Genomic DNA, 23,836 nt, shown 5'->3' on the forward strand with positions numbered 1-23,836 from the left:
TATTTAAGGAGATTTATATTGCAGCTGGTGCATAATTAGGCTTTCTTAGAACACCACCTTTAACAAAAAATATTCAAAGTTGCTATGTCTCATGCTTTCAGATTTTATTTTTTTTAACACGCAAGCTGTGGAGGTGGGATTTTCCCTTATTCTGGTGATGTGAAGAATAAATGGCAATGGCAATGCAGAGTACAGAAACCTGATGCAGACGGACTTTGTGGTTTTACAAAAGGAATGGAAACGTTTTTACCAGTTGAAAAGTTTTTTACATAAAGATCAGTAACAGGCAAGACAGTCCCTGACCTCAGGCTCGCTTGCTATCTGAAAGACAGACCCAAAAGGAAAAAGGGATAAAGAGGGAAGAAAGAAAGAAAGAAAGAAAGAAAGAAAGAAAGAAAGAAAGAAAGAAAGAAAGAAAGCCCAGACCAGGCATAGGCAAACTCGGCCATCCAGATGTTTTGGGACTACAACTCCCATCATCCCTAGTTAACAGGACCAGTGTTCAGGGATGATGGGAATTGTAGTCTCAAAACATCTGGAGGGCCAAGTTTGCCTATGCCTGGCCCAGACCTTAAAAATCTCAAAAGTTCTCAGAATAACTAGCTTGACTGGAAAGAGCTCAGGGAGAGGAGGAACTGATGGAGTGGGGTTTGCTGCCTTGTCTCATCAGTTCCTCTCTTGCTGTCAGGTGATGGCTGAGGGGGTCTCTTCCTCCTTCCTTCCCAGTTTCACCCTTCTCTCCATAGTTTATTTGTTTTCTGTTACTCCAGCCCTTGCTGAAATAAAGACCAAGCTGTATGAAAACCCAAATATTGCATCCACAGGATTTTTTTTAAAAAAAACACAACTTCAGATATGTGCAGAATATTTTTAAAAAAATACTGGGGTCAAAGTTGTTGCTTTAAAAAAATAGAACTGAGCACTATTAAAAAAAACACCTTCTTGATATAGCTTGTTCACACATCAGAGATAATTCATTAGCTGTTTGTGATGGGACAAAGGTTTGCCCTTTCAAAACAATTACGCACACATGCATATTCCTTACACAGCCATATGTATGTGGTGATCTGGTGCTGAGATAGCAGCTATGTGGAAATTTCCTAAGGAAAGACAAGAAGGGCTGAGAGAGACAGCAGGTCTTGTTTATCCACACAGAATCATTAGCCCTGCTCCGTGAGAGGGAACACGATAAGCTAAGAAACCCTTGAGGGGAAAAACACACCAAGAAAATCTTGAGACACATCACAGCAGGCTACACCGACCTTGCAATCGCCATATGTTGTTAGACTCCAGCTCCCATCACCCGCAGCTAGCATAGCCCATGGCCAGGGATGATGGGACTTGGAGTCCTAACAGTAGGTGGAATTGTGCACCCCTGTTCCAAAGTGCTATGAAAGAGCATCATCGCTGATGCCAGCAGAAAAGTGAAGCACAGACTGACATTATAATTCCCTATTAGACGGTAGTAAGAATGGTATATCCAATCTGGTCCTTGAGCCAGTGGCTTAGCCCAGCTTCTGCTCATGTACACAGAAATCTGTCTCTGTGATAGAAGAATCAGATAAAGCCAGTCTGGTTGGAGAGCAGCTGCTCCCTTGAAAGCTCCGAAGGAGCAAAAAAAAAAACCCGAAAACCAGCAAGGAGTTTATCTGTAGATCAGAGCACATTTGTATCTTGTAATGTACATGATCAATGTTGCTCTTCCACCCTGGTATTTTCTCCCTACCCATACAGTTTGCACACGGCAGGGCTGTTGGGAGTGATTTTGTCCTGGAAGTTTCTTCTCTCTCTGTTTCTTCCACTACCTGAGCTGAACGTGAGGAAACTGCCCCCTGGAGCCATGAAAAGCAAGAGACAGCCCCTGGACACTGGCATCTCTGAAAGAATCAAGCAAGCAGGTGATGGGAAGGAGCTCTGGCTGAAATCTTGGACAGCCACTGCCACTGCCAGTTATAGTGGGCCATACTGGGCTACATTTATAAATTGTCTGACCAGTTCGAAAGTATCTTCCTGTGATGTCCCAGAGGCAAAAGGAATAGGGCAACTGAAGGTCTGCTCTGATGGATTGAGTGGAGTGGCCTTTCTATTGATATTCCACATGCGACATCACGATGCAGAAGCATTTCTGGTGGGATGTGTGCATGCGTGTGCATGCACGTGCATAGAGACGTCTGGGCAAGAGACGAGCGGGTTTTACAAGGGAGAATATTGCCTCTAATTGCTGTTGAACCTTCACAAAGATCTCCTTTCTTGGAGGGTTCCAAAAGTGAGCAGCTGTGCTTTTGCCAATTCCCCACCTCACCACCCTCAGTTTCTAGCCCCTTCTCTTTCCAATGCACATAAGGACCCACCCCTCGATTTCAGAAGTTCAGGTGAAAGTGCTGATGCTTATGTAGCCAAAAATGGCACCACCCATGCTCAACTGGTTTAAAGAAAAACCAAGATTTGAAAAAAGCAAACAAACCCGCAATAAAACTATAGGGCAGGCATGTCCAAATCCAGCCCGCCAATCAGTTTAATCTGGTCCCTGTGGCAGTTTATTCCCTGGGGTAAAATCCTAAAAAATCCCTAAACAACCTCAAAATGGTCAATAACTTAGATTTGTGCAAACTTTCCCGGCCAGGAATAATTTCCCATTGTAAACGCAACACAAAATGCTGATTCAGGCGGAGTGATTGTGCTCTTTCCTGCATGCATGTTCATCACCTAGTGGCTATAAAAAAGCATTTGACAATGTGTGAAGGAGCTCTCTCATATATTGCAACATGAGGGTAGGTGGGCGCAAATCATTCAATATTTGGTTCACACGTGCAGCTGCCCAGTTGCCATGACAGCAAATCAAGAGATCTACACAGCCACCCTTAGGGAAATGTGGTCTAAGTAAGGGTAATCTGGAAAAATGCTTCCTCTCTCCATTTGTTCTATAAAGCCATTTCCGTCCATGTTCAGAACACATTCCTCTTTCCTGCCCAGCTGGAGAGCACATTGTGGAGATGGTGGGGAATGGAGTTTAGATCTCACGTACAGATAGTTTTGCTTCTCTCCATGCCTCCTAATCACACTCTATTTATAAACTCGCCTAGAAAAAGCTCCAGTCTCAGTGGAATTTTTTCTTCTTCATATCTTCTTAAAACTGGTGGGAACAAGGGACTGTAAGAAGAGCTTCAAAACAATGTGCCGTTATCTGATTTGGCAACCGCTCACGTGCAACTCCTCCAAGTGGCACGGACCAAGCAAAATCCATCTCTTCCATGACGATCCCTGCTTGGACTTCCCAGAGCTCTCCAAGTTACTCGCCAAAAGGGCACAATTCCAAGAATCAGCAGGGTAGGAAACTTGGGCAAGTGGACAAGGTGCAAGATATACCTGATGAGAATCCCCCTTTAAGAAGAATAAGAAGTATAAAAAAACTGGGAAGGAGGGAACACAAGAGATTCAGAATAGAACTGTGGTGGTTTAACTCCTTTCCCTACATTATTTTCCCAATGTAAGTTTCTCCTCTCAGTGTTGTGCACGTCCTGGTCACATGCATAAGGTGTATGGCATACCCAAAGAACTCTGAAAACTGTTATTTATTGAGGGTTCTGGGAATACGGAAAGTGGAAAGTGTGGAGGAGAAACCCAACAGCATGTTTTTGTGAACTTGAAAGGTGAAAGATGCACCAACCCAGAAGCTTCTCATTTCTAAACGAAGCAAAGAGGGAGGGAGGAGAAATGGATTGTGGCTGTTCATATGACTTTGACACAAATGAATCTTTACTGCGATGGGGAACAAATGACTCACTCAATTCTGGGGGTGAGGAGAAGGCTGGATGAACGAATAATGACGCTCACTGTTGACCAAAGTCCCTTCTGTTGCTCAGCCATGACTGTCCCACCAGTCAGACAGAAGCAAGGGCATACAGGATTGCACCCGAGGCAACTTGTGACACTTGTGATTCAAGAATGTGGTTCTCCAAAGTCTGGCCCATGAAGAGAAGGATGCAATTCCCAAATGCTCATAAAGGTCCCACAGCCCTCCCCTTGCTAAAACTCATTGTGATGTTCTGTGCACCAGAGAAAGCAGAATGATGCGGCCTCCTGCATTGTGGGTTTACCCATAGGCAGTGCAGTTTACACACTGCTTAGCTGTTACGCATAGAGAGAAAGGCAACTTCATCTAGAACAAAAAGGGCTATGTGTCATGTAGCCTTAAGGTTCTGGGTTTTTTCCTCAACAGGAAAAGCTGTGAGCCCTCCTATTATGCACCAGTGCATAATAATAATAATAATAATAATAATAATAATAATAATAATAATAATAATACGCTGCCCATCCGGGCCCACAGCCACTCTGGGAGGCTTCCAGTACAATATAAAAAATTTAAAAAATGTCAAAAAATTCCTGATATAGTGCTGCCTTCAGATTTCTTCCAAAAGCTGTGTAGTTCTTTATCTCCTTGACATCTTAAACCAGGCATGGCCAAACTTGACCCTCCAGCTTTTTTGGGACTACAACTCCCATCATCCCTAGCTAACAGGACCAGTGGTCAGGGATGATGGGAATTGTAGTCCCAAAACAGCTGGAGAGCTAAGTTTGGCCATGCCTGTTAAACACTAAGGTAGCCTTGAGTCCCCAGATGTTGTCGGACTACAACTCCCATCATTCTTAGCTAGCAGCACCATGGTCAGGGATGATGGTAGGTGTAGTCCAAGAACATCTGGGGACCCAAGTTTGAGGCTACATTAAGGGGGGGCATGACGCTTTTCTAAGTTTGGGGTGGGGGCGATCTCATGGCTTCATCACTGGGTGAGATACATTTTACGGTGACACAGGCTAGGGCCATGGTTCCCAAACATCCCCCCCCCACAGACCACTTGAAAATTGCTGTGTGTCTTGGTTTCTCTGCCTGTTGCGGCAACATCTGGTGCAGGGGGCTGGACTAGATGACCCTTGTGGGTACCTGCCAACTCTACAATTCTACAGTTCTGTGAACTGTAATGTGCTGTGCTACAAGCGGTACAATTTTTAATTGAATTTTTACAGACATGCTGCAGACCACCTGGACCAAGCTCATAGACCACCTGCGGTTCATGGACAACAAGGCCTTCTCTGTGGTGGTACCCCAACTGTGGAAAACACTTCCCCTGGAAACATGACTGGCACCAGGTAAAGATGCCCCCCCCCCCCGTGTTTGCCTAGGCATTCAAGGGATGCAATTAACAGATGGTGGATATGAAAATGTTCCATGGTTGACTCCATAGGTGATTTTAGGATGCATAAGTCTGCTTGCTTCTTACCTTGCTTTTTGTTCTTGGAACTGTTTCATAATTCTGCATTTATTTGTTTCTACATTTAAACTGACTTGTAATCTGATTTTGGGATGCAAGAGAGGTTGAAAATACAATTACGATATGAATATAACATAACCACAGGTATTTCACTTTTTGTTAAAGTGGACTGTTTCCGTGCTAGCTGCTTTTCAGCATCAAAAATATGAGGATGGCCTTTCTAGAGAGGTTGGGATCCTTCCCTGTTTGTGATGTGTTGGCAAACAGGCAACTTCCTCGGAGACCTGAGACTGTTGGCAGAGCGTGAGACTCTTAATCTCAGGGACATGGGTTGGATCCCCACATTGGGCAAAAGATTCTTGCATCGCAGAGGGTTGGACTCTGCAATTCTATGATTTTGTGTCCAGAAATAAAGAAGGCCAGCAGTGGCCTTGGAGGTATCTTTCCCCATCCCTTGATCTCAACCTCCCTCCCCGTGTTATTGGAAAAGCTCCCTTTGATGTGAGCTAAACCAAAGACTGATTTATCCCCCTAAGCCTGTCTCGTTCTCCCCCTCTGCTCCCCACATCTGCCTCCTTTGTCTGGCCGAATCTGAGCCCAGTGCTGTGGGGGGGTAAGATCAGACGACAACTTTAATGAGGATGGTGATTTCCCCTGTTAATCCCCCCCCCCATTAGCCAGTTGGAGATGGACGGCAGAGAAGGATTCCCTATGGACTGGCTGGGGCTCCCCCCCCCCCAGGTGTCCCTCTATGTATAAATAAAGCGGACCCCCAATCCAACCGCAAGCTAGGAAATGAGTTAATGAGCCTGTATGCGGCCAGACATCAGGCAGCTGAGCCATTAGGCTTAAGGCAAGGAGTCAAAGTCATTTGCAAAGCAGCACACGGGTGTAAACATACAGCTTAGCTTCCTTGTGCTTCTGCTAAGGCTGTAGTGGCCTCTAAGGCTGGGGAAAAGGAGACTAGGGCAGGGGCTTAGGGCAGCCATATGCAACTCAAAGCCAATGTCTGCACCCATCTAAGTGCAGTCTGCTGATTTTTCCATTATGTTGTTTGGCTGTCCAAGGGATCATTAGACTGACGCGGGTGGCGCTGTGGTCTAAACCACTGAGCCTCTTGGGCTTGCCGATTGGAAGGTTGGTGGTTCGAATCCCCGTGACGGAGTGAACTCCCGTTGCTCTGTCCCAGCTCCTGCCAACCTAGCAGTTCAAAAGCACACCAGTGCAAGTAGATAATAGGTACTGCTGTAGAGGGAAGGTAAACAGCATTTCCACGCACTCTGGTTTCCTTCACGGTGTTCCATTGCACCAGAAGCAGTTTAGTCATGCTGACCACATGACTTGGAAAGCTGTCTGTGAACAAATGCCGGCTCCCTCTACCTGAAAAGAGAGATGAGTGCTGCACCACATAGTTGAATTCAACTGGACTTAACCATCCAGGGGTCCTTTACCTTTTACCTTTACCTAGACTGAGAGGTGGGTGAACTTTTTCAGGAAAAGAAGTTTCTTATTTAGCGACCTCCCTGTGTCCTTTTTTTAGAATAATAGAATTGTAGATTGGGAAGGGACCCTGAGAGTAATGTAGTCCAACCCCTTCAGTGCAGGAATCACAGCTAAAGAATCCCTGACAGATGATGGCCACCCAACCTCTGCTTAAAAACCTCCCCGAAGGAGAGACCACCTCCTTCCAAGGGTGCCGGCTGCACTGTCAAATAGCTGTTTCTGTGAGAAAGCCTCTTTCCATATGAACCTCTGAACCCTGATATCTTCTGATGCCTTTCTTTTGTGTGCCTCTTCAATTTGAGGTTCAGAGGGTGGCCTTTTCTGTAGTGGCTCCCCGTGCTCTCCCCAGGGAGGTTTGGCTGGTGGCTTCATTATGCACCACATTATGAGGTTTAGTCGGAATCTCCTTTCTTGTAACTTGACTCTGTTGGTTCGAGTCCTACCCTCCAGAGCAGGAGAAAACAAGTTTGCTACATCTTCCATGTGACAGCCCTTCAGATATTTGAAGATGGCTACCATATCACCTCTCAGTCTTCTCCATGCTAAACATACCCAGCTCCTTCAACTGTTCCTCATCAGGCTTGGCTTTCCATACCCGTCACCATCTTGGTTGTCAATTGTGCATTCATGGTGATTTGTGCTCATTACGGTATTAGGGCAGATATATTTGACTGTTGTTAGCCGCCCTGAGCCCGGCTTCGGCTGGGGAGGGCGGGATATAAATAAAATTTATTTTATTATTATTTATTATATGTAATCCCTGTTGCAATAACTGGGTCAATTAGCTCTTGAAACCCTTTTGTATGCAGAGTGAGCAGCATTAGACAAGTGAATCTTGAGTGGAAAGAAGACTATACCAGTCGCAACCGCAAGAGAAATGATTGTGAAGTGAGAAAAAAATAACAATAGGGAAAGTATCCTTCCCAATCGCAGAGCAAAGCCAGGCCAGGCATTGATCGGTGGATTCGCTTAGTTGCTGGGCAAACATCTCCGCTTAGGAAAAACAGATCAAATCAAAACATTCAGTCAGCAATAATTTAATCTCCTTCCAGGAAATAAGCTTGGGCACCAGGGTGAGGGATGGGGCAGTTCTGAAACAAACATCCCTGAATGTTCTCCATTTGGCGAGAGGGCTCGAGAAGTCATTTCCAAAATCGTTGCAAGCGACAAAGAGGAAAGAACAGAAAGAGATTATTCTCTTTCTCTCACATAAAAGGAGCAGTACAACCCGCCATCATCAAAGGAAATGGATTGTTGGCATGCCTGAGATAGATGAAAAGGAAGTGCATTTTATTGAGTGCTTCATTATCTTGCGAAATTCAGCTCCACAAGAAGTTAGGATAAATATACATGGAGCGTGGAGGACTATCAATGGCTACTAGCAGAGATAAGGACAGAGGCAGTTTACTTTTGCTTGGGAGACTGGGTGTCTCTCAACCCCATTCTGTGTGATCTGTTGAGACAGTGGGGTGGAGAGATCTTACCTGGCACCTCCAGGTAGCAGGTGAGAGGACAGGTAAAAAGGTAAAGATAAAGGATCCCTGGACGGTTACGTCCAGTCAAAGGCAACTATGGGGTTGCGGTGCTCATCTTGCTTTCAGGCCAAGGGAGCCGGTGTTTGTCCACAGACAGCTGTCCTGTGGGCAGCATGACTAAAGTGCTACTGGCGCAATGGAACACTGTGATGGAAACCGGAGCACATGGAAATGCCGTTTACCTTCCCATTGCAGCAATACCTATTTATCTACTTGCACTGGTGTGCTTTCGAACTGCTAGGTTGGCAGGAGCTGGGCCAGAGCAACGGGACCTCACTCCGTCGCGGAGATTCGAACTGCCAACCTTCTGATCAGCAAGCCCAAGAGGCTCAGTGGTTTAGACCACAGCGCCACACGCACCAGATGAAAAGACCATCTGATTAGCTACAATGGCTAGGTTCTACCTCCACTATTGGAGGCAGGATATCTCTGAATGCCAGTTGCTGGGAATTTCAAGTGGGGACACTGCTACTGTTGCCCTCAGGTCACATTGAGGGTTTCCCATTGGTTGAGAAGAGGATGCTGGATTAGATGGGCCATTGGCCTGACCTAGCAAGCTCTTCTTAAGATTCTTATTACTAAGACCCTGGGCAGCTGCCAATCAAAGCATAGGATGCTACCAGTATTTTGCAGGAAGCATTCAAATGCATGCCAGGAAATGTGTGTTTGCACAATTATAGCGGGCCATTATGTCCCCCCCAGCATTTGTTCCCATAAAAAACTAAACAAAATCCAGGGAAGCCATGAAACTGGATATCCTCTTTTTGCTCCAGATCCCACAGCCCTCTTCACAGCTGAGTGGGGAAAACAGGAAAATATTGGCTTGCGATGCTTCTGCAGTCCCATTGCAAGATGCAGGACACAGCGTGTCTTTGTTACATGGCTGACACAGCCCGGGGCTCTGGCTTTACAGCCCAAGCGTCATTTGCAACAGATGTCTGTCGTCAGCGCTGACCCGGGCGATGCTTTCCCTGAGAGGGAGGTCGGGGTCAGCGCTGGTAAAAACTGAGATCGCTCCAGGTCAGCCTGAAGCTCTACATCTCCCATTCCTCTCTAAGATCTGCTTTTGGTAGAATTATCTGTGTTCCCCTATATCTACCCCTCAGCCTCAAACCAAGTCCTGTGTAAATGGCCTTGTAAAAACCCTGCCTCCCTCCCAAAGTCCAATCAAATCAAACCTCCTGGCTTAGCTTGGCAAAGAGCTTGACAGAAATTGCTTTGGTGCCACCCGGACACAGATGCTGGTGGAAACTGACAAGATTCCTTCTTCCCAGCATCCTTGGAGCCTCCAGGTGAGACCAGGAAGTTTGCAGCTTGCTTGGACACTGGGAAAGTTCTGCAGCTGGGAGCAGTCCAGAGACATTAGGGAAAATGAGTGCAACAAGGCCTATTTTGGGCAAGAATGCAGAAAGCGTGCTTCCTTCCCCGTGCTAAAAATAAAGGACCTTTCTTCCAAATTGGGTCACTGTTCTCACACTGGAGAATCTGGGACCAGAGAAGGCAAGCTGACCGGCCCCAGTCCCTGTCACAGCCCTGTAGGAAAGGCTGAGCTGTGACTTTCCGCACACATTGTTTTCTGTGGGCAACACTTGGCATGGATAAATGGGTTTGGGGGGTCGCTTGTAGATAACCACAGAACTCAGGCTGGCTTGCTCCCTGCCCCCCCAGACACAGAATCCAAGAACGGCAGAGTTGGAGGGGTCCATGAGGGTCATCTAGCACAACCCCCTGCAATGCAGGAATCTTTCACCCAACTGGGACTCGAACCCACAACCCTGGGATTAAGAGTCTCGAGCTATGCCACAAGTCCATCCAGGGCTTCTGCAATAGGCTGCACCTCGTGAAATTAGGCTGAGGGCTGCACATACACCATTGGCTGCAGTTTCCCCAGCCCAGATTCAGAAGAAGTATTACAGGATGTTGGTCATCAGGATATCGTGTCCTGTTGAGAATTGGCCTATTTGCATTGAGTTAGTATATTCATCAATGACAGTATCACATACCCATTCAACTATCCCAAATTTCAATAAACCATTCATCAGGCAGGTTGAGGAAATAAATGAACTTTCCCCATCTCTGGTGGGAATGCCCACAGGTTGCTTCACTCTGGAATGAAATTTATTAGGAGATTTCAAAGATTATTAAAACACATATTCAAATATCTACCCAGTTATTCCTACTAAATACATGGACAGGCACTAAGAAGACATTTCACCAAAATGAACTTTTGACACGGATGCTGCCAGGATCGCTATAGCACAACAGTGGAAATCGTTTAAAATACCTGACTATATCCTTACGGTGCCTTTTAAAATCCCTTATACAAACTCTAACATCCAAAGAAAGGTCCATGTTGAAGGAATAACTATATGCAATCTGGCTTAGAGGTTAAATTGATGAATTCATCAGTTCAAAGACAGGGAATGAATCAATAGGTTCTTTAATTTCTAGTATACAAGACTCGAAACAGATGGAATTTTGCTCTCTTTAACTCTGTTTAATGCGGGATGTCACCCACTTATTTTCTCTTTATTGGGCTGCTGTAAAATGTTGAGGAGCAGGAGTTGGAAAAAACATTGCGACACCTCCCTCCAAAATGCTTTCTACAAGTAAAAAAGATCTCTCCAAACACTGATACTCACCCCGCCATACAGAGATATAAAACAGCACCCAAATCTTTTCATTATATTTAAAACACTTTGGAAGACTGAGAATAAAAGAGTGAATATATACATATGAACATCCTTTGCATACAGGAATAATAACAGACTCAAATTTCCATGTAGGAAAAAAGAAATGTCATGCATGAAACAATCTTACAAACAAAATCCATTCTAGGGTTAATTAACTTGGCCAGCAAACTTGTTAAACTTTGGGCTCAGGGAGCCCCCTAGTGCGTAACTCGTGCCACACGTCTATAACATCTACGCTAAACTTTTTATTGCTGCTTGGTCCATGAATGAGAATTTGTGCACCCTTTCTGATATATATTCTCTGCAGTTGGGCTGTGAGCAGAGCAGTCATCTTGCAACCTTTATCTTGCCCTAGGCGGGCACAAGGAGAAGGGGATGACAGAGGACGAGATGGTTGGATAGTGTTCTCGAAGCTACCAGCATGAGTCTGACCAAACTGTGGGAACAAAACAAAATTCCTTCCAGTAGCACCTTAAAGACCAACTAAGTTAGTTCTTGGTATGAGCTTTCGTGTGCATGCACACTTCTTCAGATTCAGGTATCTGAAGAAGTGTGCATGCACACGAAAGCTCATACCAAGAACTAACTTAGTTGGTCTTTAAGGTGCTACTGGAAGGAATTTTGTTTTGTTTTGACTATGGCAGACCAACACGGCTACCCATCTGTAACTCAAACTGTGGGAGGCAGTGGAAGACAGGAGTGCCTGGCGTGCTCTGGTCCATGGGGTCACGAAGAGTTGGACACGACTAAAAGACTGAACAACAGCAACAAACCTAATAGGAAAGAGGTTCTTTTCCTACCAGATGGAAAACAACACAGCCAGAGCCTCGATTTCCAGTCCTTCTTAGGTTAAAAATAAATGAGTGAGCAGTGATGGACCCCTTTCATTGCTGGGAATGTTGCAAAAGAAGACTCTGGATCTGTGGCTGCCTGTAGTGGCTGTTGGAACCTTCTAACAGCCGCTACAGGCTGCCATAGCAAGAGAGGGCAGGGAGGCTTCTGTGCCTGTGCTACCCTATTAAGAAGATAACATGGGAAATGACCCATTCACACTATTACAGTGGTGCCTCTGGTTACGAACTTAATTCGTTCCAGAGGTCCGTTCTTAAGCTGAAACTGTTCTTATCCTGAGGCATGCTTTTGCTAATGGGGCCTCTAGCTGTGCGCGCGTCTCTGGCGCGTGATTTCCATTCGCATCCTGGATCAATTCGCAAGCAGGAGCAGCTTACTTTCGAGTTAACGGAGCTCATAACCTGAAGCGTTCGTAACCTGAAGCGCTCTTAACCAGAGGGACCACTGTACTGTTGTTTTTAAACAATTCCTTCTGTGGCATTTTTCATTTGGGCAATTACTCTAATTTCTCTCTGCAATGCCATTAGGGCTAGGTAATATATCAATATATCATCCTAAACCAGTTTGAAGTCCACATTGTGATCATCATTTTTGACCTGGGAATATATCAGGAATCAAAATGTGTGTGTGTGTGTGTGTGTGTGTGTGTGTGTGTGTGCTATGCAAAAATCACAATGTGGGGAAAATCATGAAGCCAGCCAATGCTTCTCTTGATTCCTGCAGCCCCTGTTAACTCTGCCAGCTCCACTGGTATATCACGAGGTTTAGCTGGTGATATATCACGATGCTGAAAACCAGATACCGCCCGGCCCTAAATGCCATATACGAGTTAAGATTGATTTCATGGTTTAATAGGGGTTTGATCCTAGCGATCTTGCTCTGGACCCTCCTTCCCCTTTGACAGGGAGAGGAGGAGCTGCAGAAATACACCACCCCCTACCAGTTGGACTGCTTCTGAGGAACTGTAGGAAAGGGTGGCCTGTCTCCCTATATACAAACAAAAGGACTGAATGTCATGCTTTGCAGTTCACAGGACCGCCAACAGATGGCCACGTCAGCTGCAGCACGAGAAATGACAGGGTAGCCCATGAATGGCTCTTGGCTGACCTCGGTCAAACATGCCTGCTGTGAGGTTTGACGGAGGAAAGAGAGGCGTTTCATAGAGCTGTTCAGTCAGCTGTGCCTCCCTCCTCCTTTAAAAAGGTGTGGAGGTTCAGGCGAGCTGCGAGGGGAGGACAAGGGGGTGTAAAGGAAGGGTGGTTGGTCAGATAATAATAACAATAATAATAATTTTATTACAGTAGTACCTCAGGTTACATACGCTTCAGGTTACAGACTCCGCCAACCCAGAAATATTACCTCAGGTTAAGAACTTTGCTTCAGGATGAGAACAGGAATCGTGCAGCGGCGGCGCAGTGGCAGCAAGAGGCCCCATTAGCTAAAGTGGTGCTTCAGGTTAAGAACAGTTTCAGGTTAAGAATGGACCTCCAGAACGAATTAAGTTCTTAACCCGAGGTACCACTGTATTAACATGCCACCCATCTGACTGGGTTTCCCTAGCCACTCTGGGCAGCTTCCAGCAAAATATAAAAACACAATAAAACATCAGACATTAAAAACTTCCCTCTACGGGGCTGCCTTCAGATGTCTTCTAAAAGTCATATTGTCATTTGACATCTGATGTGGGGCAGGGTGGTTACCAAAGGGGTAGGTGGGGCTGGTGAGCGAAGCAAGTGGGACACAGCCCTAAGTATGTATGTGTATAGAATATAGTAAATCTACTCCACAAGGAGTACACTGTTTGCTAGTGCGCTACAAAGGTCACTTAACTTCTCTGCTGCACAGCTATCCCGACCCTGGCCTGAGGGGTTGCCAGACACCTTCTGGGAAGAACCTACAACCCTTTTACAGGCATTAGCTAAAGGGGTGCCGCACCCCTTGGGTTAAGAAGGGCCACAGCTATCCCCACGGATGACAGCTGTGGCAGAGCCAAGAAAGGGAGTCCTCCACAAATCGCGTGGCGGAGAGGGGCATCTCTCAGGCAAAGACGGGAGAGTTTTGCCAGTAGGAGTAGACCAGGAATCCTGTGAAAGTGCTATCTGTCTTGATGCTGGAGTAGAAGCCAAGGTAGTCCCCTACCCCTACCTGTACCCAGACTTCATCCTCCGGCTCCAGCCGCACCAGGGTGCCACCGGACAGCGATGTGGGCTTGGGCCAGTTGCCGTAGAACTGGAAGAAGGAGGCCACCGACTTGCCATTCTTCATAATGTCAAACTGGAGGCTCATGCGGTAGACGGTGGCATGGACGGCGAAGTAGTACAGTCCCGGAATCTCGCAGAGGAACTTCCCCGTGTTGCCGTCGTAATGTCCCTGCTCGTTGACCAGAACCACGTCGAAGACGATTGGCTGGTCGGCCAAGGGAGGGCTGCGAGACTCGGAGCGCTTGGCGCTGAAGGCTGAGCGGGGGGCCACTGCGCACTCCCCAGGCGTCCCTTTCTCTCCGGGGAACCCATTGAGGCCAGGGCTGCCTCTTTCCCCTGTGGGGCCCACTGCTCCTTTATGGAATGAAAACAACAACAACCAAGGACAGTGTTAGGATATGTTTGAGAATGGAATATGGATCTGATGTGTTTTCGCCATGGAGAGGCTTTAACGTGGATATGGGTGGAAGAATTTAGTACTATGCAATATGGAGTGATGGTGGCAGGAACTGGTAGAGGTGAAATTAAAAGAAACAGATGGCTAACGTTTATTAATTATTATGGAACCTGACTTCGACTTTTCGTAGGGAAAAGGGACAAATGATTCTGAGGCACCCTGACTTTAAAGAAATTGTTTAACTGAAAGCGGAGAAGATGGATGTTTGCATGGGACTGAAGGTTTTAAATATATATATATATTTTGCATGGACTGAGGGTGATTTTTATATACAGTGGTACCTGGGTTTTCGAACATAATCCATTCCAGAAGACCGTTTGAGTTCTGAAATGTTTGAAAACCGAAAACTCAGTACGGAAGCTTCAAAACGGAAAACTGAATATGGAAAACTCAATACGGAAAACTCAGTATGGAAGCCGCATTTCTGGTTTGACTTCCAAGGCGTGTTCGAAAACCGAAGCATTTACTTCTGGGTTTACAGCGTTTGAAAACTGAAATGTTCAACAACGGAGACATTCAAAAACAGAGATACCACTGTATGTGTGTGTATATATATATATATATATATATATATATATATATATATATGCACATATGCACAAATAAATTTTTTGTTACTGGCAGATGGGAAATCGGAAGTTCTTCACTTGCATCTTTTGCTAACCTTTTTATCTTTTTTATCTTATTCTTCTCTTGAAATGGAATTAGGAAATTATGTAACATTGAGCAGCGAATAAGGAAGGGAAGAGAAACATCAAAATAGGGGGGTGGGAAGTCAACTTTCCAATTTGTATTAAATTTGAATTAATTTGATGTTAATTTATTGATTTTTTTTGAAAAGCAATAAAAATTAATTGACAGAAAAGAGATAACTCAGTAGAAAGCAAAACACCAGCTATCCCCTTGTCTTGCTTGTGGCGACTACAGTAGTTAGAAGTTTGGGTCTTAATTTAAATGACCTCATTTCCCTCAGAGGGGTGAGGAACTTTCAGTCCACAGGCCTGATTACTTCCGCCAGGCCTCCCCATTTGTCTTGTGAGGCCATTTTAGCCGTGCCCAGCTGCTGATGGCTGGGGTTTGCATAGCTCTGAAAGCCAGCTGGCTGTCCACACAGACAAAAATGGGTCACCAGACAGGCTGGCCCTGCTCTATGGAGTTGATAACTCAACACAGAGTAGACTCCTTCCCCCAATACATTGTGAGACAATAATGCTGGAATTATCCACTTCAGGGCTTCTGCAGAATTAGCTTGCTTAGCATGATAGAAATGGACCTGGGAATAATAGTGCTCTCCTAACCTGCCTCATCTGCATCCAGTGGCGTAGCGTGGGGGGTGCAGGGGGGGCCAGCCGCACCGGGCGCAACATCTGGGGGTTAAGGTTAGGGGGCGCAAATCCACGGGTTAGGGGGTGCAAATTACTTGCCTTGCCCTGGGTGCTGACAACCCACGCTACGCCACTGTCTGCATCTAAAGACCAAAAGTTTTCCTTCAGGCACCAGGAAGGCCTTTGAGATCCTCCTAAGGCAGAGGTGCCCTTACCTGTTTGACCAACTTCGCCCTTTTCTCCCGGCATCCCTGCTGCTCCGTCACGCCCGTCACGCCCATCTCTGCCTGGCAGGCCTTGGTTACCATGGATCCCGGGGGTGCCTGGAATTCCGGGGTGCCCAGTGCAAAGGCTGGGGATCTTATTGTCCTCAATCTGGACAGAGTCTGTGGTCAATGTAAGCAGGAAGAGGAAGAGGTAGACGGCGTGCTCCATTTCTGGGGGGTCTACAGAGAGAGGAGTTTGTCAGACCTCCAAAGGGTCTCAGGGAAGTGGTTTTTTTGCAAACAGGTCCACAATTATTATTTTTTATAGCTTACCTAATCCAGTGTGTTTATGCCCCCAAAGGACCAAGTTTAGCAAACCTTCCTTGAATGGTCACCTGCATGAAATTCCTACTCGCCCTAGATAACTAGGTCTATTAAATCTGGCCCTGGGATGCCTTAAGGGCTGCTTTGCCCCATATAAACCTGCCCATCAGCTGAGACCATCTCTGCGTTCCCCAGCCTTCTGAAGTTTGCCAGCTAACATACAGGTGAAACTCGGAAAATTAGAATATTCTAATTTTCTGAGATTGCTAATTTGGGGTTTTCATCAGCTGTATGCCATGATCGTCACAATTATAACAAATAAAGGCTTGACATATCTCGCTTTGCATGTCATGAGTCTATCTCATATATTAGTTTCACCTTTTAAGTTGAGTTACTGAAATAAATGAACTTTTCCACGATATTCTAATTTTCCGAGTTTCACCTGTAGTTAAACTGTTGATTTTTTTCTCCCACTCCAGAAGAGGCAGTGATAGTTGCCAACTGGATGGCTTTGAAAGACAAATTCAAGACTACCAGTAGCTACTAGTTGTGATGCCTATGTACTGTACTGTCTGCAGTATGACTGGTTTGGTATTCAGTCAGGGACGCGGACTTATAAAAAATATTGGGGGGGCCCGGGAAAGCTCATGAATAATAAATAAGCTCATGAATATGCAAATAAAGTGGCGCCGCCTCCTCGTGAGCGAATAGGGGAGAGCGTGCTGCGCCTATTAATCAGCTCCAAAGGAAATTGGGTGGAGCTTTTGCTCGGGAGGGAGGGCAGGAGGCATGCAGCCCGCCCCTCCCTGTGCATTTTGGGCTGGGGGAGGGGCGGCGATGGTGCTCTGCTGGAGGGGCGCCAGAGATTATTGGGGGGGCGGAGCCCCCCCAAACGAATTTTTGAGGGGGCTCGGGCCCCCTCAAGCCCCATGGAGTCGGCGCCTATGTATTCAGTAGCCTCTGAATAGCAGTTCCTGGGGATCACAAGGGTGGGAGAGTGCTGTTGCCCTCAGGTCCTGCTTGTGGGCTTCCCACCAGCTTCTGATTGGTCTCTGTGAGGATGCTGGGCTATGTAGATGGGCCTTTGGTCAGACCCAGTAGCTGGGCTCTTTTTATGTTCTCTCACACAGTTAAAACCAAAAAATCACTGCAAATAGGAAGAAGTGCAGCTGGAAAGAACTAAGCTAGAATGCTTGGCCTAGACTAGACTGAGCAGGGAAAGGGCTCCAGCTCAGTGGGAGAGCACCTGTTCTGCATGCAGAAAGTCTGTGGGGTTCAATCCTTGCATTCCCAAGTAGGACTGGGAATGTCCCCAGTCTGAAACCCTGGAGAGCCACGGCCAATCTGTGTGGATAGTACAGAGCTTGATGCATCAAGGGTGCAACTCAGTCTAAAGTAGCTCCCTATGATTTTATGTTGTTCCCTGGTGCATTAGATTTCCAGAGTTTTAGTCAGTCAGAATATTTATTATTCATTTATTATATTGCTATCCCACCTCCAAGGAACACAAGGCAGTGTACATGGTTCTCCCCATCTTTGTTCAATCCACACAACGTGTGGTTTAATTTGAAAGATGGTGCCACTGAGCATGTACAGAGTGCATTTATCTCACCCCCCCCCTCATCCCACAGACCTGCAGCTACGATTCCAGGTCCATCTGGTTTTTATGCAGGTTAGCATTCCACCTCTCCCCGCAGAAATTAATTGCAGCAACCGTTTCGTGAAAAGGTAGAAGAACTCCAGCAAAACCAGAGCAGAGTATTGCCTCTTAGACACCCACCCCCATGGTTGATCTCCCAGGGAGCCTCCACCCCCTAATCCAACTGTAAGACTAGCAATTGTGCAACCTAAATCCATTAATGCATATGATTCCCTTGGAAGAGTTGGGAGCTTCAGATGGCTCAGAATTCTCTGGCTTTCCTGAGCTGCACTTTGTGAATTTTGTGGTGAGCGATGGGGGCAGCGGGAAGAGAGACAGAGAGAGGAGGAAATGTCAACTGGCTCTTAAGCAACCGCCTGGGATGTCACGCTCCTTTCGCCTCCCATGGAATCAGAGGAAAGAAGCCAGAGCCTCCCAAGAGGCTAGTCCTCTAGAGGCAAGACTGATGCCAGGAGCCAGCCGGGCACGCAGCACAGCCTTAAAACCACAGAATCAGCCTGTGAACTTTTGTCCTGGTTTTGTCCTCCTTCTGCAAGCCAGCCAGCCAGCCTGTTCTGACAACTTGCTCATCTATTTCTCCTTTCCTTTCTCTTTTCTTCCCCTCTCCCTCCTGCCCCTGCCATCTTTTGCCCCTTTTTGCAAGAGTCCAGGTTGTCTTAAGAGTTCCTATAAGTTTCAGCTTTGGGATTTAGCTATAGCTAACAGGTCTGGAATGCAGCGAACCCATCCAAAATCTCGATGCTTTACATTCTTTCAGCATTGCCTGAGCCTGGTGAGGATTGGGGGTGTAGTGGGGTGAGTGTCGAAGCAACGATTCTTCAATATCAACTGGCTGAAGACTCGTCATGTTGTTCGGATGCCTGAATATCGCCTTCCAAAGCAACTACTCTATCCAGAACTTAAAAATGGAAAGCGTAATGCTGGTGGTCAACAAAAGAGGTTTAAAGGCTCTCTCAAGGCAAATCTTTAAAAATGTAGTATAAACACCGACCATTGGGAAACACTGGCCTGTGAGTGCTCCAATTGGAGAACAGCCTTTACCAAAGGTGCTGTGGACTTTGAACACGCTCAAACTCAGGATGAAAGGAAGAAACATGCTAAGAGGAAAGGAAGAAACATGCTAAGAAACCCTCACCATGACCAACTCCCGTCCGGAAACCTATGTCCCCACTGTGGAAGGACATCCAGAATTGGCCTCCACAGTCACTTAAAGACTCACTGTTAAGACCGTGTTCATGGAAGACAATCTTACTCGGCTACAAGTGATCACCAAAGAAGAGAAAAAAGAAGGATATTCTTTGGGGAGCCTAGTCCCTATATTTCTTAAGCTCTGCTATGACTAGCCAGGGTGTGTGGGTGAAGTCAAACTGCTGCATTATCAGCACTGAAGTGACCTCCTTGGGGGGCAAGCCTGGGCAGTGTGTACAGAGGTCCTGAACTGCCCAGACAACAAGACTCTTGGCATCGTTGGTGGGGTCCACAGGAAAGCAGAGCAAGACGTTTGGCACCAGCTTGGCTGCAGGAGTTGCCAGAAGGAGGTGCACAAGACAGCATCCAACTGTCTTAGGGGACTCCGGATTTGGGTAGGGTTCTTCTCCCAAATATATCCAGCAAGGCAGTGGAGGACCAGAGTTTTCCATCTGCTAGATGTGCTACCTTCCCGGGTTGACGAGCCCCATCTGCCCCTTCCCCCTAAAGCATGTGGAGAAAGCACTTTCTTGACCATTGATCAAGAGACTATTGGTCTTGTCTGCTCAATCTGCCAGAGCCTGTCTTTGCATGCAGGGGAAGTCTCTAACTCACCGAGGGTTTGAGACCCAACAGGTACCCTCACTTGGTTTAGCTAGCCAGCCAAAGCCATTCCCAGGGTGTGGCTGCTGTCGCATGCTCACAGCTTCTAGGAAGCACAGGTGAGAGCTGAGTGCAGGGTGGGGTACCCCCCCCCAGCAAAGGTACTACCCTCCCCCTAACACCCCATACACCCCAGCTCAGGTTGTATATATGTGTAAATATATCATAAAGATAAATGTCTCTGCTGTTCCTCATTCTGAGGAAACTAAACCCTGGGTAATTCCTGGTGTCCCTGGAATCTTGCATCGCTCAGATTGGGGTGGCATGCAACTGTACTAATATAGGCAGAAAAATGAGCCATTGGCATATAGTTCTATCTTCACGGCTCTAGGATCTCTACTGGTCTGTCTGATCTACACCGGATTGCAAAATGGGGTTAATAAAACAGGCCAACTTAGCAGGACTGTTGCAATAATTACTGAGAATAAAGGGCACACGGCCCTTTTAAGCATTCAGCAAAAACCAAGTTTCACTACTGACTTTTAGTATTAGTCTCCTACCTGTGGATTGCAAGTAGCAATAACTTTTGCATATAATGTGTGTGAGATATAATGGTGAATATCAGTCCAGAACGGTTGACTTTCTTTCCAACCTGTGGGGCACTTGCAGCAATCAAAGCCCCTCATTCCCACACCTTCCCAAGAGTCAGAGTGGCCTAGCAGATAGTGTTTGGTTAGGACCAGGAGACCCGAGTTCAAATTCTGTAATGTTCACCAGATGCTCCTCTGGGCGTATCCTGTATGTTATTTTGCAGGAAGGCTTCAAGAGCATCCCAGCAAATCTAGGTTTGTGCAATTCAAGTAGATTACAGCACTCTCTTCCCCTGGAGCAACAAATCCACTTTTAAAAAAACAACCAACCCAGACTTTGGGTGGCTGAGAAAGTGATGGGAAAATGCATTGAAAAGTGTGGGATGAACGGCTAATTCATGGGAAGATATATAAACACCCCACAAGCAAATTAGGCTCACCATTGTGGAACAAATCAGAATGAATACTCAATTAAAAACCGGACTAACTCGAAATTGGAATCCAGACCCCCCGCCCGCCTGCCCCTTAGTGGGGTCCGGATCAGGCCATTCTTTTTAAAAATCCACAAACTTTGGCCATTTTTATTTCAATTTCCCCAAGAGAGCAGCTCTTTCTTACAGTATATTTTTTTTGGCAAGGCTTTTGGGTGGCTCGGATTAAAATCAATCCCAAAGAAAGCAAAATCTCCTCCCGCTAGGCATTTCCCAACTCCCGGGTGATCTTCTAAAGGGATCGCGTCGGTCCCAAACAAAAGCAAGGTGGTGTCAGCAAAGTCCGGAGAAACGGCAGCTCCAAGCAGGCAAGTTGGGAACCCGTCGCCCAGCCTCCCTAGCCCACCAGCCCGCGTGGATCTGCGATACTCACGGCGGCGGCGCTCTGCGGCTGGGCTGGCAAGCTGGCGCTCCGGGCTGCTTGGGGAAGAAGGAGGACCGCTTACTCTGGCGAAGGAGGCCGCAAGCCAGCTCCGCCGGCCGGCCTTCTTTTCCCCCTCCCCACCCTCCTCTCTCCCTCCCCTCTCTCCCTCCTCCCCAAACTCCGATGGAAACCGGAGAGTTGCAGAGCGGAGCCAAGAGCTACAGGCAAAGCGGGGAAGCGCGTCGGAGGCAGAGGCGCTCCCAGGGACGGGCATCTCTGGGATGGGGCAGAGAGGGGAGAGGAAGGCGGGAGGGGAGGGAGGAGGAAGAGTCAGGAGCCGGCAGGGCGGCGGAGAAGGGGTCAGAGTGGGGTGGGGGTGGGGTGGGGGTGAGACCGGGGGATCCGGGTTCAAATCCCCCACTCAGCCCTGGAGGCTCACTGGGTGAGCTTGAGCCAGTCCACGTTGCCTCTTAGCCTGGCCTATCTCGCAGGGTGGTTGTGCGGGGAGAATGAGCTTGAGCTGCTTGCAGGTATGGCCAAACCTGGTCCTCCTGCTGTTTTGGGACTACAACTCCCATTATCCCTAGCTAACAGGACCAATGGTCAGGGATGATGGGAATTGTAGTCCCAAAACAGCTGGAGGGCCAAGTTTTGCCATGCCTGCAAGGTGGGGTGTAAATAAATGTTCTCTATACAGTGGTACCTCGGGTTACGTAAGCTTCAGGTTACATACGCTTCAGGTTACAGACTCCGCTAACCCAGAAATAGTGCTTCAGGTTAAGAACTTTGCTTCAGGATAAGAACAGAAATCGTTCTCTGGCGGCGAGGCGGCAGCAGGAGGCCCCATTAGCTAAAGTGGTGCTTCAGGTTAAGAACAGTTTCAGGTTAAGAACGGACCTCCAGAACGAATTAAATACTTAACCTGAGGTACCACTGTATTTCCAAGGAAGCGCCTTCACCCTCATAAAAGCAATGGCGGGATGAAAGGCAAAGAAACCCATTTCATCAAACACGAAACAGCCAGGACTTTCATTGACGTGGGCTGTCACTTTTAAGAACTTGTGCTTGAGCTTGGTTTTTGCCTCCTCCCTCCTCTTCCCATTTTCCTCTTGCGTCACATCTTTTCAGATTGTGAACTTAAGGTCAGGACCATATTATATCTGATTTTTGTAAGCTGCTCTGACGTCCCTTTTGGCTTATTGTTTAGACAGAAATGCTGTGAACAATCAAAGAAGAAGTGGGTTGGTGGTTCCATTTCCACTCTGCCCATCATTTTGGTTTGTTTTTTTTACCTTGAGCAGGCACTAGAGCTTATTTTCTGCCAGAGCTCACCACAGGAAAAGAATTGCCATTGAGCATGTACGGAGTGCCTGCTGCTCATCACTTAACAGTAACCCTCTTCTCCATATGAATCTAATATTAGAGGAGAGAAGCATCCAGGTGTGACTTTGAGGCCAGGCTGAGCTCCGCTTACTCTCCTCTTGAAAAAAAAAGGTAACATTGACAGACAGGATACGTAACGTGTTTTAAAAGCTGGGAGTCAACAAAACATTACAGAATATTTTCCAGCCAGGCAGAAGCATAGGAGTGAGTGTACAGTAGCCTCCCACAACCTGGTGCCAACCAGATGTTTTGGACTACAACCACCATCAGTCTCAGCCAGGATATCTGCAACCTTTGAGGGTTCCCTAAGCCTGCTCATGCAGTACTTCTTTCATATGGGGGGTGTTGCTTTGGGTACCTAAAGGCTCCCCCTCCATTTGAGCTTGCTATTAGAATATGGGATAAGGATGTTGGGTGATAACACATGCTGCTTGATCAATGTGCATTTTATACTGCTGTCTGGGCAAACCAAGCCCCTTGGGAAATGCTTATGCTGGGCACATCTTATAATCCATGTCTACCAGAGAAGGGGGAGGCGGGTGGCGCTGTGGGTTAAACCACAGAGCCTAGGACTTGCCGGTCAGAAGGTCGGCAGTTCGAATCCCTGTGACAGGGTGAGCTCCCATTGCTCGGTCCCTGCTCCTGCCAACCTAGCAGTTCGAAAGCACGTCAAAGTGCAAGTAGATAAATAGGTATCGCTCCGGCGGGAAGGTAAACGGCGTTTCCGTGCGCTGCTCTGGTTCGCCAGAAGCGGCTTAGTCATGCTGGCCACATGACCCGGAAGCTGGATGCCGGCTCCCTCGGCCAATAAAGCGAGATGAGCGCCGCAAGCCCAGAGTCGGTTACGACTGGACCTAATGGTCAGGGGTCCATTTACCTTTACCTTACCAGAGAAGGGATGCAGGAGGTATCTTGCAAACTTACTTATCCACGGCTGCATGCAAACCAGCATGGTTCAATCCCTGAAATCCCCAGTCAGATCTGGGAAAGGCTCTCTGCCTGAAACTCCAGAGAGCTGCCGCCAGTTTGCGTGATCAACACTGACCTACATTAAACCAAGCACGGCTCCCCATGCTCCTGCTGAATCCGACCAAAGGCCCATCTGGTCCAGCATCCTGCTCTGGCAGGATGCTCATGGGAAGCCTAAAAGCCAGGACCTGAGCATAGCAGCATCACACCACCACCCTTGTG

At 47.1% G+C, this 23,836-nt stretch overlaps 1 protein-coding gene across 1 annotated transcript; it reads right to left on the bottom strand.

The window, feature by feature from the left end:
• Positions 1 to 13,128: 13,128 nt before the first annotated feature.
• Positions 13,129 to 21,551, bottom strand: C1QTNF5 (C1q and TNF related 5). Its single transcript, XM_028708662.2, has 3 exons — positions 21,272 to 21,551; positions 16,052 to 16,282; positions 13,129 to 14,408 (listed from the first exon to the last, which is right to left on the bottom strand). The coding sequence occupies exons 1-3, from the start codon at positions 21,534 to 21,536 to the stop codon at positions 13,891 to 13,893; spliced, it is 1,014 nt and encodes a 337-aa protein (XP_028564495.2). The 5' UTR covers positions 21,537 to 21,551; the 3' UTR covers positions 13,129 to 13,890.
• Between the last annotated feature and the right edge of the window lie 2,285 nt (positions 21,552 to 23,836).

Source organism: Podarcis muralis, chromosome 15 (assembly GCF_964188315.1).
Source record: "Podarcis muralis chromosome 15, rPodMur119.hap1.1, whole genome shotgun sequence".
Taxonomy (NCBI): domain Eukaryota; kingdom Metazoa; phylum Chordata; class Lepidosauria; order Squamata; family Lacertidae; genus Podarcis; species Podarcis muralis.

Bases quoted from the DNA above. Each gene is read 5' to 3' on its own strand.
- C1QTNF5 (XM_028708662.2), bottom strand. From the start codon at position 21,536: ATGCCCGTCCCTGGGAGCGCCTCTGCCTCCGACGCGCTTCCCCGCTTT. The intron at 16,283-21,271 runs GTGAGTATCGCA...CTCTCTCTGTAG, and splicing joins AGCCGCAGAGCGCCGCCGCC to ACCCCCCAGAAATGGAGCAC. The intron at 14,409-16,051 runs GTAAGGGCACCT...CATTCCATAAAG, and splicing joins GGGCGAAGTTGGTCAAACAG to GAGCAGTGGGCCCCACAGGG.